We start from the raw sequence: 18,768 nt of genomic DNA, 5'->3' as shown, positions 1-18,768 counted from the left end.
GACATGGCAATGTATGACAGAAAGATCATGTTTTAAGTTTTTTAACTAAAAAAGGCATTTGAGGACTTTTTCTTGCCCCTTTCTTTCAAATAAACCTATTGTGTCAGTTCCAAATTATTGGACTCTTTCACGCAATTCAGTATTATTTCAAAATGATTTTATGTTAACTGGTCCTAAACAATTCAAAAGCAAGTGTATGACATGTAGTAGGCAGGCATCTTGGAAAGCAATTATAAGGGGAAATTAACAGTTACCAATTATAACGCTAAAAATCTGCCCTTTTAAAACAAGTGACAGGCATCCCTAAATTTATGAAATAAAGGTATATGGTTGAGTGTGTGTGTGCATGTACATGCATGCAAGGTAGGGAGAAATTGACAGAAAAGGGAACACAGAAAAATTACTCAATTTTTAGAAAGCGTATTATGAAAATTTGATGATGAAAATCAATTTGTATAGTAGAATTAAAGTCATATATGGACTTCCCTGGTGACGCAGTGGTTAAGAATCCGCTTGCCAATGCAGGGGACACGGGTTCAAGCCCTGGTCTGGGAAGATCCCACATGCCACGGAGCAACTAAGCCCGTGCGCCACAGTTACTGAGCCTGTGCTCTAGAGCCTGTGCTCTGCAACAAGAGAAGCCACCACACTGAGAAGCCCACACACTGCAATGAAGAGTAGCCCCTGCTCGCCACAACTAGAGAAAGCACGCACGCAGCAACAAAGACACAATGCAGCCAATAAATAAATAAAATAAATTTATTAAAAAAATAATAAAATAAAATAAATATTCAAATTTCTTTAAAAAAAGAATTAAAGTTATATAGTAACATAAAGGACAGTGAGTCAATCTAAACATATATAATCTGTGTGTTTTTTTCTTCTTTCTGTTGAAGGAATCCATCTCTGCACATACAGGTCTTTACATAAAGTACTTCTTTTGCTGTGGATACTGTCATAAATGTCCTTATTTTAACATGAATTAATAATCCCACCCAGTTTACCAAAATGATGAAGTAAACCAAACAATAACTTTCATGGTCTTCTGTGGTCGAAATACTGATGCATTTTAAAGATTGGAAGCTATGTCCATTTTGATTATTGTTAATTTAGTTAAGAGAAAACAAGTAGAAAACCTTCCCTATTTCTTTTCTTTTCTATATTTTTTAACTAGCTCTCAAATTATTATTCAACCTAAGCATAGGACTAGGTACTTTGGATTTAGTTAGGATAAATTTACACATAGGTGTTTAGATGTTCCAAGACCACCATTATTCCACATTTTAAGAGAAAGGACATATTTGTAAAAGAAATGAAATTTAAACTCCGGCAACTTTGAACTGTCATACTTATGAAACATGGCAATACCACTTTTTTTTTAATGAAATTTGACACTGTTGAGAAAAACAGATTTTCTCAAAACACATGTATCATTTAAAGATTTGATGATTTAGAAATGAATTCTAATACATAATTTAGAACTTGGACAGAAGTCCTTTTCAAATATGTATGCAATGAAAACACCAAGTACCAATTATTTAATTTTTACAGTTTTGATCCAAATGGCCATTTATCTCATTAGTTCTGAATATTTAATGTGAGATAAAATTCATACAATTGATGATTTTAGAATCAACTTTAGATACACATGTGGAGTTCCATAGGCACCTCTCAGGGATCAGTGCAACGATGTCAGCCTTGAGTGCAAGCTACAGGAGTAAAGGTAACCAAGGATGTTGCATTGCTAGGTCTTGATATCGAGCACTAAATTCCTCTTTGATGATGCTTCTGAACTGTATCAGTTTCTCTCATGAATCCAGAAACTTGGCCAATTTTCCTCAATTCAGGGTCTCAGTTAAAAATCCCATTCTTTTAAAAGTTTAATTTTTCATAATTTTTTGTTCTTTGTGAAATTTGAGTTCTTGTGGCTTGTTTTTTGTATCTAAAAGACCAGATTGAAGCTGCCTTGTATGAATGTATAGAAATTCATAGCCATCAAGATATTTTCTCTCTCTTTATCCCTTTCTTTTTCTCCCACACATCCTCTTCTTCCTCTGATCCCTCCCAACACAGATGGTGAGGGAGGGGTTGTCGATGCACACACACAGTAAACTGAAATTTATTCAATTCTATGAATTCTCTGAATTTAATTGATACTACTACTTTTGATAGTTATGTTCTGGAGTTAGGAGAAAGGATTTAAACAAAAGTTCATTATGACCGGACCCATCAGTCTTCGTATGTTGAAAGACATCTATAGCTTATAAAATAATTAGATTTGAAAATGGGCAGCATTTATCTCTTTAACTACTCTAGACCCTGTAAGGTGACACTTTTCAAACATTCTCTTCAGTCATTTCTGCCGAGAGGTTTTTCCTTAGCATTAATATTCCTGTCATTCTTACTACCAGTTTTCGTTATCTTGTGGCTAGCCAGAGCTCAGTCCATGGGTGAGGCAATATAACATTATTAAAAAATAAATTGAGTCAGTTCAGTGAAATAAACATTTTTTGCATACTACTAAATTTAAATTATCGATTAATTTGGTTGTTTAATATTATTTAAACAGTACTAAGCTAGATTCTCCTCAAGTATTAAATCGTTTATTTTCTGTATTCCCTTAGAGTTTAAGAATTTTTTAGATTACTTTAAAAATTACTTCAGTACACTGTAATATTATCTTTAACCTTTTTCACTGACTATGGAATGAAGAGTTCAGACATTAAAATATACATTATTATATATTTTAATTTCACATATGACATATGAATACATCCTTGCAAAATATTCAGTGACACAGAAATATCTTTGTTATGAGGAACAACTTAAGAAAACTTTTTACCTCTCCCCAAGCTATCCATAAATTTTTTTTTTTTTGCGGTACGCAGGCCTCTCACTGTTGTGGCCTCTCCCGTTGCAGAGCACAGGCTCAGTGGCCATGGCTTACGGGCCTAGCTGCTCCACGGCATGTGGGATCTTCCCGGACCAGGGCACGAACCCCTGTCCCCTGCATCGGCAGGCGGCCTCTCAACCACTGTGCCACCAGGGAAGCCCCCATAAAATTTTTTATGTATCTTTTACTGAAGTCAGTATTCCAGTTTTAATATTTTTTCATGATTTGTTTATTTTTTTTGTTGACTTTTCATCTTTTTTTCGTGAGGCTCCTTATATATAACGAGATATCTTATTTTTTCATTTGCACTTACATTTTTCTTTATCATTTTCCATCTGTTAGCAATTGCATGTGAAAACTCATACAATTTATTGTTTTCAAAATAAACTTTCTTCTGTGACAGTAAAATCTATTTAGACTTTTACTGACATGATGTGAATTCCATCACAAACCTGTTTTCAATTTTCATTATTTCATTGATCATCAATAGAACAAATGAATTAGGATAAGTGAAATGGAGGTTTGTACCTGGTTCTACCACGAATCTCCTGAGTGACCCATATGAGTCACTTCAGAGCTGTTTAACTGTGATATAGAAATGCCCACTGCCGTTCCTTTAATTACTTTGCAAGACAGATTTTAGTCTTGGAGGTTTAGGAGTAGTAATTTTTTGTTTTCTCTATACATGTAGTAGATAATGTAGAAAATCAAAGTACAGGTAAACAAAAATGATTAAAAATTCCATAAAATCTCATTTCCAAAAGATAGTCACAAGTAAGATTTTGGCATTTACTTTAAAGATACATTTATATGTATATTATATAGATCCCCAAAAGGTTATCCTATTTATAGTGATTTGTGACTTATTTGTTTAAAAAATTGTGAATGTTGGAGAGGTTTATAGTATACTTGGTCTTAGCTATATCTGAAGTAGAACTTAAAGATAAGTCTGTATACTTAAATAAATGCTTTAATATTTGGAGCATGTAAAAAATGACAGTGTATTTCATAAACTTTGCGGCTCAAAACATTACACTGGAAGGATACACGTAATGAACAGCTGAGTTATTTATGATAAGTTATAAACAAAAAAGGTATTGTGATGAACATCCTGTAGGGCAGTTGAAAAAAATCTTGAGACTCAACTTTCATAAGTATGTGTTTGTTCATGTGGAGTAAAAGGCTCTACATGCAATAATATATGTATTAATTTGCTTTGAGTTCTTAACTATCTAAAATTTGATCAGTTTCCTTCTGACTCAAATGATAAATACGATGTGACATATTATGTGTTAATAAACACCAAAAATTTTAAAAACTATAATTATATTCCAATTTATATATTTTTTCATGTCTTCTTACTGTGTAGGTGACTCTTCTCAAAAGTTTTTTTCTTCATTACCTTGTGGTGGACTTGGGGTAAGTATGAGTTTGTTTACTGCTTTTTAAAAAAAATTTTTTATTGGAGTATAGTTGATTTATAATGTTGTGTTAGTTTCATGTGTACAGTAAAGTAAATCAGTTATACATATATCCACTCGTTTTTAGATTCTTTTCCCATATAGGTCATTACAGAGTACTGAGTAGTGTCCCCTCTGCTATACAGTAGGTCCTTATTAGTTATCTATTTTATATATAGTAGTGTGTATATGTCAATCCTAGTCACTCAAATTATCCCCACCCCCTTTTCCCCCTGGTAACCGTAACTTTGTTTTCTACACTTGTGACTCTGTCCTGTAAATAAGTTCATTTGTACCATTTTTTCTTTAGATTGTACATACAGGCGATATCATATGGTATTTGTCTTTCTCTGTCTGACATACTTCGCTCAGTATGACGATCTCTGGGTCCATCCATGTTGCTGCAAATGGCATTATTTCATTCTTTTTTATGGCTGAGTAATATTCCATTGTATATATGTACCACACCTTCTTTATCCATTCGTCTGTCGATGGGCAATTAGGGTGCCTCCATGTCCTGGCTATTGTAAATAACACTGCAGTGAACACTGGGGTGCATGTATCTTTTCGAATAATGGTGTTCTCCAGATAAATGCCCAGGGATGGGATTGCTGGATCATATGGTAGTCATATGTTTAGTGTTTTAAGGAACCACCATACTGTTCTCCATAATGGTTGTACCGATTTACATTCCCACCAACAGTGTAGGAGGGTTCCCTTTTCTCCACACCCTCTCCAGCATTTATTGTTTGTAGATTTTTTGATCATGGCCATTCTGACTGGTGTGAGGTGATACCTCATTGTAGTTTTGAGTGCTTTTTGACCATCTGTATGTCTTCTTTGGATAAATGTCTATTTAGATATTCTGCCAATTTTTCCATTGGGTTGTTTATTTTTTTGATATTGAGCTGCATGAGCTGTTTGTATATTTTGGAGATGAATCCCTTGTTGGTTGCTTCATTTGCAAATATTTTCTCCCATTCTGTCATTTGTCTTTTTGTTTTGTTTATGGTTTCCTTTGCTGTGCAAAAGCTTTGAAGTTTCATTAGGTCCCATTTGTTTATTTTTGTTTGTATTTTTATTACTCTAGGAGGTGGATCCAAAAAGATCTTGCTGCTATTTATGTGAAAGAGTGTTCTGCCTGTTTTTCTCTAAGAGTTTTATAGTATCTGATCTTACATTTAGGTCTTTAATCCACTTTGAGTTTACTGCTGTGTATGGTATTAGGGAGTGTTCTAATTTCATTCATTTACATGTAGCTGTCCAGTTTTCCCAGCACCACTTATTGAAGAGTCTGTCTTTTCTTCATTGTATATTCTTGCCTCCTTTGTCATAGATTAGGTGACCACAGGTGCGTGGGTTTATCTCTGGACTTTCTATCCTGTTCCATTGATCTATATTTGTTTTTGTGCCAGTACCATACTGTTTTGATGACTGTAGCTTTGTAGTATAATCTGAAGTCAGGCAGCCTGATTCCTCCAGCTCTGTTTTTCTTTCTCAAGATTGCTTTGGCTATTCATGGTCTTTTGTGTTTCCATACAAATTGTGAAGTTTTTTCTTCTAATTCTGTGAAAAATGCCATTGATAATTTGATAAGGATTACATTTAACCTGTAGATTGTTTGGGGCAGTATAGTCATTTTGACAATATTGATTCTTCCAATCCAAGAACATGGTATATCTCTCCATCAGTTTGTGTCATCTCCAGTTTCTTTCATCAGCATCTTATGGTTTTCTGAGTACAGGTCTTTTGCTTCCTTAGGTAGGTTTATTCCTAGGTATTTTATTCTTTTTGATGTGATGGTAAATGGAATTGTTTCTGTTTACTGCTTTTAAATAACATAAAATTCCAAAAATATATCCTTTGATTTATCTGGTCAGTTGTGTTTAAGGCTGTTCCTCAGTAAAAGTTATGCTGGACTTCAGGTTATTATGGCTACATAATTTGTAGGGCTCAGTGCCAAATGAAAATAGAGATCCCTTTGTTCAGAAATTATTAAGAATTTCAAGATGGCAAAAATACCAAAGTAATCCAAACTTGGGGCCCCTGCTAAATACAGGTTCCTGTGTGAAGCCACTTTGCTAGACTTTTATATTGCTAGAGAAAAGGTAATATGAGAGGGTTTATAACGTAGTTTCATAGCAGAATTCAGTTTTCAGTAGAGTCATACTGAGTATGCATATGCATTATATTCCTGGTGAAAATGGCATAAACTTCACAAAGCACTTTGCATTGTGGGACATTTTGTTTGTGAACCTCCTGAGGCCATTTTTGTCTTCAATAATTAACAAAGCCTTTTTAACCCAGGATATTTATACCATATTTCAAGGACAAATTTGTTCAAATCCAACAATGTATGAAGAAAAATGTCTGCATTTTTGTGGATGATTAGAACATACCCTATAACCTGCAATCTATTTAAAGTTAACCCTTACCAGTAACAAGCCATCATCCTGTAGAACTGAGTGCTAACTCATGTTAGGACAGAGTAATTCTAGATCAGGTTTCCAAGGACTAAGGAATTTAAGTCAGTTAAGTTTCTTAGATATTGAAGGAAAGAACACAACTAGTCCTGAGTACGTTTTAGGTGATATTTTGCTATAACTAAATTTTATACAGGGAAATCCCATACATTTTCAGCTAATTCTGTCATTTTAGTGATGCTAGATTTTGCAAGGATAATCTTTCTATTCCTTCACCTGTGACTCTGCCTTCTAGAAATAAAAATGGCAACTACAACCAATATCCATTTGGACTTTACAGTTTACCAACATGCACCTGAGGTTTGTAATAACGTTATAATGTAGTCGTAATTATTAACACCATTTTGCCGATGAGAACCTGAAGGCTCAGAGAAGTGAGGTTATTTTGCTGAAGTTACTTAGGAAAGGCTGAAAGGCTGAAGGTATGAAGTTGACGTGCACGTCCATGTGGAGGAGTTCCAAAAGAGCATTTTAGGTCCTTCCAACGCTCTCATCTTCAACAGACCAGCCGCAGCCCCTGGAGCCTAGCAGTGCATCTGTGTGGCTAACGTAGTGTGGTCCCCTTGATGGCAGCTCACCAGTGAGCTTTGCTTTTTGACTCCTAGGACAGGACAGTCACCATCCCACATTAATCCATGCTCATTTTTTGCAAACCTCCAGTGAAGCCAGGAGCTTACAGAGTCATTCTAGAAAGCAGAGAATTTACTGACTTTTAAAATGGGTTTCATTGGTTTTTGCACTTATTTTCTGACATCCCAAGTGGCCATTTTTAGAGAATGGCTGATTACCTACAAATGAGGCAAAGAATGAAGCAAAGTTAATGACTGCTTAGTGGGGATGGTAATGGGGAGGAAATCAAAGCTGTGAAAAGAGTGGTGATCATCAAACTCCCACTCACTTAACAAGTACATTTAATTCATGATCCAGAGTTGAAATGAGGACAGTTCACTAGGACCCACTTCCCAAGTCTGACCTCTGCTGTGCCTATGACTCACTATGCCTTGAACGTAAAATACATGTACTCAACTGTGCTAAACACATACCAAGTAAACTTCCTATTCTGTAGCAAGAACTGCTCTAGTAAACTCTTAGAAGTACCCAAGGAATGAATAGTGGCTGCTGCTTCTGGCACAGTGGGTGTCATAGAATAACACCTAATCAGTATGGTGGCAGCAAAGGTGGTGGATAAATCTGGCTTGCACAAGCAGAAGCAGGTAGAGTAAGACTGGATTAGTTTGACTCCATCACTGCTGGAAAGTGCTGGAGAGAGGCATCTCTGTTTTTCAAATTGGCCTATAGGTCTCCTGGTGGTGTTTATGTAGGTCTAGGTGAGTGTGTATGTGTTGTGTTGTGTATACCTACGCTTGTTGATGCTCTAGAGAACTAGCTTGATTCAGTGTTTTGGGGTTTTTTTAGGAATCAGATTGTGTTCTTAGACATTCAGGAACCATCTTGACTCCTAAGATCTTTGGTTTTGATATAAGTCCTAAGAGAAACTCTGGGTCCTGTGGATTTGTATCCATTTAAATTTTTACCTCCAGGACAGTCCAAGACATATTACGTATACAAAAGATACGCAGTATGAACATGGAGTGGCCCAGCTTGGCAACATGGGGGCACACCAGCAAGCTTGGAAACCACTAAAATCACTTTTGTCTTAAGGCATTTCTTCCGGTTCATATTATCTAAGATGAACCCATTGGTTTAAATTCCAAAACACTTAATGCTCCCCAGTTGTTGGGATAAACCCCAGTTGCCTAGAATATATACCTTCCTACCAGATGGGTTTAATTTATACCTACTGAATGCTGATGGATTAATTGGCTTTTGAGGGGTCTGCCTGGGACATGATGAAATTAAAAAAATCTCTACCTCTTATTAGCTTTTCCTGTAAAATTGCAGGTGATAATTTGGTCAAGTAGCTCAATGGGTGAACGGTAATAAGTTGCTTTAAAGTGTGCTCTCCAGAATTGCATTTTGGACAACAATCTCAAGGTTTCCAAATTCCTTTGTGTTTGGTTCTCATTTTGTTTCGTTACTATGGCATGACTCATTTCTGATTACTGTGTGATTGCACTGCAAGAAAATGCACCAACTGAAAAGAGCATTTTACCAAATCCCGGGCCTTGGTAGTCATATAGTGAAACAGATAATTAAGGGACTCTGGAAACAAAAGCCAGTGCCGGACCACTTTAGTTCTCACTCCTCAGGGTATATCACTAAAAATAGTGATCATTTTCCTGGCCATCTGACCTGCTGCTGTGTGAAGAAATCTTGAAGTCATTTCTCAGCCTTATTTTTCCCTCTTCACTTGATAGGCCACAAAAAAACCCACAAAAGCAAGGACGAGCAGGCTTTTATGATAATGTCGTCATCAGCTCCCAGCTTCAAACGCTTCTGCGGCTTTTGAGTTGTCATTTATAACTTGGAACTGAATCGACCCATAATTCCCCTGATACACTTAGAGAAATTGATAACAGACTCTGCACTTCTTTTATGGCTCGGAGGAGGCAACTCCAATCACATCACTATTGGCAGGCAATATTATTTTTTGACATGGTTGTAAAAGTATAAAGGGGCTTATGGCATTTGTTTAGATGAGGAATGGGCTCTCAAGCTGTGCTGGGGTTTACAGGACCAGATTAGTGAGAAGCAAAGGGAATATGATGTTTGCAAACAGGATATGATTTTATATATAAGTTTGGGTTTCATGCTCTGTTCCCTGGGGAAAGCCGTGCAGACAGCAGAGAATTCCACTTTTATCCTACAACAGACAAGCTCCTAGTGCCAAAAGGCAGAAAAATAAACGTGGTCAATGGGCAGTGTCAGACCCTTGATTGGAGGAGGAGCTGTGGAAGAGGCAGAACAATTCCCTGGGAGGAATGAGGAATTGCAGAGCATGGGCAGAATCTGGGCCTGCCTAACTGGTCAAAGATGTGCCAAAAATGAGGCTCTGGGAGGTTTAATCAAGGCACCTTCTCCAGCAGCAGCTCAGTCAGTCCGTGAACATGACACTGGCTTTTTATTACAAACTTTTACTCTGTCCATATTCTCTTTGATTATACCTAGATCTGGCACCCTGTGAGGCTTATGGATGTCATTTTTTTGTGATTTTTTGGGAGGGGGAAATAGAAGGATTAGGTGATTGTGTGGAGGTAATTTGAGGCTCATTTCAATTGCTCAGAGGTTTTCAGGAGACATTTTAGTTATATACTAACTATACTCCCTATAGAGGAGGCAGGTTTGGATGAAATGTGTCAAATTTTCTTGAATTTCGTCAAATTAAAAATGTACGCTCTCCCCTCTGATGTATGAAATGTACATATATATAAATATTACATATATATATACACACACACATGTTTTCAGAAGCAAATTCTATTCTTTCACTACATTTATAACTTCATATTATTTTCCCATTTATTATATAGCACATTGGTCCTCCACATTCATTCCCCCAATGACAATTAAAAAAAGTTCCAGTGGCAAGCCTTTCAAAGACAGCTTTCTGTATTATATTATCATATATTATATTATCAAGGAATGATAATGTATTATAATATCAAGGAATGATTTATTTTATGACCAAATCTATGGACATATGGTTAAGTTCAACATAACAGAAAGGTTTGGTTAATACATTTTTCTGCTGTTTGCAGTGGTCTTCTTCGAAACAAAAAAATCAGTATTTTAGGAGGCATAACATGTGCCATCATAAGAGGGGTGAAGGGCAGGAAAAAATAAGATAAGGCTCGTTGCCAGTGATTAGACAAGGAGCAGGAAGGCAAAGACTAATGAGACAAGACTACTTTTCCCATTGCTCCTAGCCTTTTCAGTGGGCTGATCTGGATAAACGTTATGCTGTGGGAGCACAGAGGAGGGAGCTTCCAGAACAGAAAAGAAAGAAGAGGGGTGTGGAGGTTAACTCCAGCAGTTGTAAGCTGAATATTCCAGAACAATTAGGAATGAACTTGTGTGTGTGTGTGTGTGTGTGTGTTCGGGGTGGGTTACAACTGTGGAGTAGCGGGGAGGCATCCAGGCATTAACTGTTTAGGCTCTCATAACACACCGTATTTTTGACAAACGGACTAAGCAGTTGTCGATTAGTAGAAAATTTTTTTCCTCAGATAAAAACAGAACCAAAACCTAATGCTTATGCCAAAATTTGGATATTCCTGAAATTTTGATAATGACTCAGGAACCCCTTCCTCTTATCTTAAGGATATGCATCATGTGTTATTCCCACCCAGTTATCCCAAGCGAGCACAATGCCTTTTGTTACATCTGCAGAAAGAGGAGGGAATGGCATCTGTTTCTCACATGCAGTAATCAGGATAATGTTGATTTCTCTCATATTAATGGTCAGCTCAAACCTGGCTTGCAATCAGTGTTTCATTTCCTCCACTGCTGCTATCAAAGACGCATCACAATCCTCTTCCCTCCAGCACAATAAGAGGATCCACCCTGATTTGGAATCTCTCTTTTCCTCATCTCCCTTTCTAATTGTATTTGGATTTTCATTAGTTTTAAACTTGATGCAAATGATACTAGCAGGAACACCCCAGGGCACCTGGAAAAAGTAAAACAGATAAGCGGCCTTAATGAAATTGTTTTGAGAATTTTGTTTCATGCTGTGGATTCCACAAAAAGATCATGTTGCCCCAGACTTGGAAAATATAGTACAAAATATTATGCAAGCCAGGAAATTCTTTCTAAATAACAAAGGAAGTTTCCAGTATTGCATAAATTATGCTAATTGTGTATACTCAATGATAGTTGCAGGGAAATAGACAACATTCCCCACAGAGATAGACATACATACATTACTCTGTGTTTACTGCGAACTGTAAAATTTTATAGAATCTTTAAATGCATGATGTCCATTGCAGGGAAGAGGAAAATTAGAAATGAAAACCTTAACTTCCTCCTTAATTCACTTAACTGTAGCATGCCATCAGTGATTAAATTCTTTCGATTGCTTTGACATTATGGCTAAACACAACAGGATGCATTTTGGGGTTTTTTTTAATGGGTTTTTCTTAATTTTTCTTTTTTTTTTTAAGATTTAATTTAATTTTTTTTTTTTTTGGCTGAGTTGGGTCTTCGTTGCTGCGCGCGGGCTTTCTCTAGTTGCGAAGAGTGGGGGCTACTCTTCGTTGCGGTGCGTGGTCTTCTCATTGCGGTGGCTTCTCTTGTTGCGGAGCACGGGTTCTAGGCACGCGGGCCTCAGTAGTTGTGGCACGCGGGCTCAGTAATCGTGGCATGTGGGCTCTAGAGCGCAGGCTCAGTAGTTGTGGTGCACGGGCTTGATTGCTCCGCGGCATGTGGGATCTTCCCGCAGCAGGGATCGCACCCGTGTCCCCTGCATTGGCAGGTGGATTCTTATCCACTGCACCACCAGGGAAGTCCCGACAACAGCATGCATTTTGAAATTTCATTTTCATTTTCTTATTTAAAGTAAAAATGAATATAAAAAACTATTAAAATTCTTCTGTTGTCAAAATGAGATAGCTTAGAAATGCTATCATCAAAGCTTTACACATGTGTTTTTTACACTTGGGGCTACAACACCTGTAAAAAAGACATACGCAACTGTGTCAACCAAAGTAGTGTCAGTAGTAGGGAAGAAGAAAACATATTCATTTCTGGAATTCCTTTTTCTGTCATTTTACTCTGTTCATTTTCTTTACTGGCCTGTGGTTCTTGATTATAAACATTCAGACAAGAAAAATTGCACCTTAGAGTCTGCAGTTGCTGAAGGTAAATGGATTTGATGAACTTCAGGCTTCTACCTAACTCAGGAAATCTATGATTCTATGAAACAAAAATTCAGAAATTAAAACATACTAGAATAAATTTGAATATACATCACTGATTGTCACTTCTGATTATCAAGAAAACATAAAACCTTAGTTCCAACAAAAATTTAGAGTTGACAAAGGAAATGAGACTACCTAGGAAAAAGGAATCTTTGGGACAGCTTCTGTGCTGTGCAGCCTGAAATGCAGATAAATCCAGGCTCACCTCAGACTTTCATTTTGATGTGAAAAAACTACACTTATATTTTCCCCTTGTCACATTTCTACCCTGGATCGTTTCGGGTCCAGATATTCATCCTGTAACTAATATCTAATACATAGTATTGATATATCATTACTGGATTTGTCTTTGCCAAGTAGTTTGGCAGAAAGTTTAATAAAGTATAACTATTATGAGTCTCAAACAATACACATAGTTTTTCTTACAAAATCCAAAACTGAAATAAATTAGTTTACTGAATACTTGAGCCATAGTAGGCAGTTCACAGCAGAGTTCCTAGGACTTAATCATTCCAAACCCCCAAGTAGAATCCATAGCTCCCAACTCCTAGGCCAGCAGCATCATTATCACTGGGTCGTGTTTTATTTTTAAATATAAAATAATAAGTAAAATAAAGGACTTGAAATACAGAGTGATGACGCACCTTAGCAATGAAGCATATGCATTAATTCATTGTTTTTATTGAGGCTAATAGGACTATTGAAGGGCTAATACATTTGAGAATGATATGCATCCCAAACCATTTGGTTTGTTTATGCTTTTATCATATTCTAAATAATATGATTTGTATGGTCTCTAATATGTACTGTGGATACATTGTTATCCTTTATAACAATCTTTAAAGACTTCTCAAAGTGATTCTATACCATTCCGAAGCGTAATCATTCAGTCCCAGGAGACTTAGTACTAACTGTGTCACTGAGGCTTTGTAGTCTACAGAAAAGGAAACTGAGGCTCAGAGAGGAGAGTAACTTGTTCAAGTCTCGTAGTTAGTAGGTGGTGAAGTATGATAGAAGTCTCCTGATTCCCAAGCTCTTAACCACAGTTCTGTGCACACACAACTCACCATAATTTCAACCTCATATGATTGTCAGCACTCCTTTCCCAAATGAGAATAACCCTAACCGTAAGAAAAGCAAAATTGTTCCTTTTGCCAAGAAACATTCTCTTTTTAATTGAAATTCCTATAAAGTATTAAGTCCATGAACTCAGACATCATTAATTTGAGGTAAAAAATTATGTGGCTGTATACAGCATTTCAACTCTAACTGGACCACTGAAGAATCTCTGGCCTTGGAGGAAACCACTGTGGAGTGGGTTAGAGAGAATCTCATTTCACACACCGACTGAGTCAGAGTTAATTTTATTAAGTTGCTTTTGGTAGGAATGGGGCTCTAACATGCATTGTTTAGTGAATAAAAAGATCAGCTTATTATGAAATACCCTTTACACAGTATGTGCATCAGATTAAATAAAGAAGCAGTAGGAAAATACTAACATGATATTACTTGGCTGTAGCTCTAACTCAGTCTTGGTAGGACTGATCAGCAGGTCACTGAAATTGTGAATAGCAACAATGGGAACTCTCACGTTCCTTCACTGACCACATAACCCACAGGAATCCATATATTATTTGTCAAATCCTTTAGTCCACCAGTATCTTAACTAAAGATCCTGAGTCTCAAGATGTAGCACTTTGCCACAACAAACATGTTACTTCAATTATTCTTGTTTTTGGCACGCAAATAGCAAAGGGATATTTTTCTGAAGATGAAGAGTGACTAAAAATTGCACATGTAAGGTCAGTAGAGCTGCCAGAAAGCAGTCGATCATACTGGGAGGGGGTTTGTAGTAGAGCATTAATGTACATGGCCTGCCCCTTGTCTCCTCCAGCTGCTGCATTAATAGTTCACGCCTTCTTTCCATATGGAATGTTGGTCACAGTGTTCATTCATCATATCCATGGTTTTCCTTGGAATCTGAAGGTCCTCCCTGTAGTTGCTCTGTTTCTTTTTCATCTCACCATGACTAAAGAAGCTAAGGTGTGGGCATTATAACCTACAAGTGATCCCAAGGGAACGGGCTGTCATTCATGTGTTCCTCTCAGTGTTGAACAAAAGAGAGAAAGCATGTGGTTTCACCCACCCATTGTCATCATAAATCCATCCCAGCTCCATTTCAAAGGTCTCAGGGTTTCAGCAGAACATCTAACATGAAATGAATACATACATTCGAAGAGCTGGCATGTTGTATCACATGGGAGAGGGGAGAACACCCATTGTTACAGGCTGCAGAGCCAAATGAAGAAGAATCCAATAAAGAATACCATAGCTCCTCAGCCCAGAAGTAGGTCTCTCATCATTATACTACGGAGGAGAAAACTGATGATAACCCAGAGTTATAGTGGCCTCTCAAGAGGTTCTGAAGTGTTGCTACCTAGATGACTGGAGAACTATCCCTGAGGGGTTTTATGATTTTAGGGGATATGTCCTTCTGCCCAGCCCTGGAGTCAGAGAAACCAGCGATGCAAAGTCTCTGTTAATAATTATTTCACTCATGTGAGTCTCAGTTTCTTCATCTGTATAATAGGGATAATGAAGCCTCTCTCATTGTGTTATTGTGAAGATCAAATGTAATGATGTAAGTTATCAATGACAGCTGTGTCTATAGAATGGCCACTTCCCCACTTTGACGCGTGGCCCAAATTTTTTCTCCTTTTGCAGAGACTAAATAGGCTGCTGTCTCAAGGGTGTGATTTAAAAGCTTCAAAGCTCTGAAACCCTGGGGTCTCATAGGATGCACCTACCCAACTGATGTTCTACCATTAGAATCCTGGCACTGTAAGGAGACTAATAATGAGGGGGAGGCCATTGTTTTTAGAAGCCCCTATGATGAAGCACATGGACAAAGAACCTTGATTTAGGAACTGGAATATTTGGATTCAAATCTCCACACTGTCAAAACTTGAAAAGTGTTTCTCTGACTGTGAAGTGTAGAATCTGATTCAACAGTACTGGATGGGGCGTGAGGTTCTGCATTTTTAACAAACACCCATGTGATGTCAATGCTGCTGACCCATGGACCACAGTTTGAGTGACAAGATCCTATATGACCGTGAATGGACAAATCATTTAATTTTTCTGTGCTTCAGTTTCTTTACTTCTTTTAAGTAGAGGTGATTAATGAAATGTGCTTTATCTTTCTCCTTAGGGACAAATGTGACATGCTTGGGGATCTGGTTGACTAAGACTTAGATAAGCAGTCTGTCTCCTTTGGGCAAATAGTTACAGGGCAAGGAAGTTTCTATGAGGGGCAGGGGTGAACCATGACGGCAGAGGTCCAGGGTGCTAGAGGAAACTCCAGGTGATGCTGGATGCCATGCCAGGGAAAGGAGGCACCTGATTCTGGCAAATGAAAGCTTCAGGTCTAGGTGTGACACTGACTGAGGAAAAAAAGAATGGTTCTTCACTCAGTTGTGTATGTAATACAAGAGCTAAATGGAAGAGGGATTTTTATGTCACGTTTTATCTTTATTTAGCCACAGGAGAACACTGTCAAGAAATATATCACTATGGAATGAATTTGTTTTCATTCATTAATTTATTCCCTTTACAAAAATTTATTAATCATCTGTTATGTGTCAGACCCTGAAGATACAGACACCCGTAGCCCTGCACTCACGGCACTTAACACTAGCTTTCATGGTATATCGTTAAGAAGAGATCTATAGAACAAACAATAGAACAAACAAACAAACTCTTATTTTTTATATCGTTAAGAAGAGATCTATAGAACAAACAAACTCTTATTTTTTAAACAGTTTTATTGGAGTATAATTGCTTTACAATGGTGTGTTAGTTTCTGCTGTATAACAAAGTGAATCAGTTATACATATACATATATCCCCATATCTCCTCCCTCTTGTGTCTCCCTCCCACCCTCCCTATCCCACCCCTCTAGGTAGTCACAAAGCACTGAGCTGATCTCCCTGTGCTATGCGACTGCTTCCCACTAGCTATCTATTTTACCTTTGGTAGTGTATATATGTCCGTGCCAGTCTCTCACTTTGTCCCAGCTTACCCTTCCCCCTCCCCGTGTCCTCAAGTCCATCCTCTAGTAGGTCTGCATCTTTATTTCCGTCTTGCCCCTAGGTTCTTCACGACCATATTTTTTTTGTAGATTCTTACATATGTGTTAGCATATGGTATTTGTTTTTGTCTTTCTGACTTACTTCACTCTGTATGACAGACTCGAGGTCCATCCACCTCACTACAAATAACTCAATTTCATTTCTTTTTATGGCTGAGTAATATTCCGTTGTATATATGTGCCACATCTTTATCTATTCATCTGTCGATGGACACTTAGGTTGCTTCCATGTCCTGGCTATTGTAAATAGAGCTGCAAGAACATTGTGGTACATGACTCCTTTTGAATTTTGGTTTTCTAAAGAATATCTTTTAAAGTTCATATCTGTGTCAGTCCACTGGGGCTGCCATAAAAAAATACCACAGACCGGGTGGCTCAAGCAACAGAAATTTATTTTATCACAGTTCTGGAAACTAGAACTCTAAGTTCAAGGTGCTGGAAGGATTGGTTTCTCCTGACGCCTCTCTCCTTGGCTTGCAGGTGGCTGCCTTCTCTCTTGTGTCCTCACGGGGCCTTTTCTCCGTGTGTACACATCCCTTGTGTCTCTTCCTCTTCTTATAAGGACACCAGTCCTATTGGATTAAGAACCTACCCTGGTGACCTCATTTAACATAAATTACCTTTGTAAAGGCCCTGTCTACAAATATAGTCACAATTGAGCTTCAACATTTGAATTGGGGGTGGGGCAGGGGGGATACAATTCAATCCATAACAATATCCATGTCTAGGGTTGACTTTGATTGAAATCCCAGCTCTGTGCCTTATCAACTACATAACTTTAGTCAAGTTACTTAACCTCCTAAACTCAGGTTCCTCTTTTGTAAAAGTGACTATAATACATTTTTTAAGCTATCATGGGGAATAAATTGAGTTATGTTTGTAAAATGTTTAACACAGGGTCCAACACTTACTAGGTATCCTTACTGCCCCATATCTCTTTCTTTAGATGCTGACCAAAGGTATTTCCTTTTTCCTTTCTTTGGGTAATAAATTTGATTTTACTACCTCTTGCACTGAATCTACTAATAAATTCGGTTTTTCTCTCTCGAATCTTTCCTACTCCCACCCCCACTATCAGTATTCCCAGAAAGAAAATATCTACTGGAATCTTCAGTTCTAGCTGTAAGAGTGGAGGCTTGATGATAGAAAAATATTGAACTTTTCAAATATCTCTTAAGTGGATAAAAGGTAGTTATTCTATTCCCAAAACGGACAAATAAGAAATTTGGCTTGCAGATTCCATTATATGTAATGTAGAATTTAAAACTGACTGAGCTATGTAGATATATTAAAGCTAAAATGTCTTAGAAATCAAACCACACTAAAACAATTTCAGTGATTTTAAAATATTTGATAATTTCTAAGTTACTAAGATGCTGTATGCAGAAATGTCTGGTCCACAATAGATGATTCATTTAAAAATTACACTTTACCTGATGCAATGCAAAAGTTGAAAAGATACTGAATTTCTTTTACAGTTAAACTTTTATACAACATACCTAAAATGGTACAGAATAAGAACGATGATGAAAAACCTCAGTTTCTTTGTTGAGTCTGGTGTCTGTCAGGAGGTTTCTAGGGGCATCTGATCATTATTTAAAGTTTAAACTCAATTATTCAGAAATGCCCTGTGGCCCTAGAAGCAGCATAGCGTAGCAGCAAGAGCTTACTAAACTGCTTAGTAGTAGCCAAGGAGTTTTGATTCCCAACTTTCAAGGGGAAATATTCAAGGAATCCAAGGAGCAGTCGTGTACCACATTAACCATGCACAGTGCATATGAAACTTGTTCTGTTAATGGGCACAATAGTATTACATTTAACTCTGGGAATATTTCCGAAAGGAATCAACAAGCTGCATTTAGATTATATAAAGGAGACTGTGCCTAAATTCCTTTTCTTCTAAGTCATTCTCTTTCCCTTTTAAATACTTTCAGTACAGGTAGCTTAATTTCTATCATGTGCA

The 18,768-nt window shown here is 37.3% G+C and overlaps 1 protein-coding gene across 1 annotated transcript in view; it reads left to right on the top strand.

The window, feature by feature from the left end:
- Positions 1 to 18,768, top strand: part of HDAC9 (histone deacetylase 9) — a 1,064,374-nt gene that overhangs the window by 766,591 nt on the left and 279,015 nt on the right. The window contains exon 17 of the mRNA XM_079931742.1: positions 4,263 to 4,312. Within this exon, the coding sequence (XP_079787868.1) occupies positions 4,263 to 4,312 (50 nt within the window). The remainder of the gene's footprint in view (positions 1 to 4,262; positions 4,313 to 18,768) is intronic.

Source organism: Stenella coeruleoalba, assembly GCF_951394435.1.
Source record: "Stenella coeruleoalba genome assembly, chromosome: 9".
In the NCBI taxonomy this organism is placed as follows: Eukaryota; Metazoa; Chordata; class Mammalia; order Artiodactyla; family Delphinidae; genus Stenella; species Stenella coeruleoalba.
Note: the sequence above shows the minus strand (reverse complement) of the source record. Positions and strands in the feature narration are given on the sequence as shown.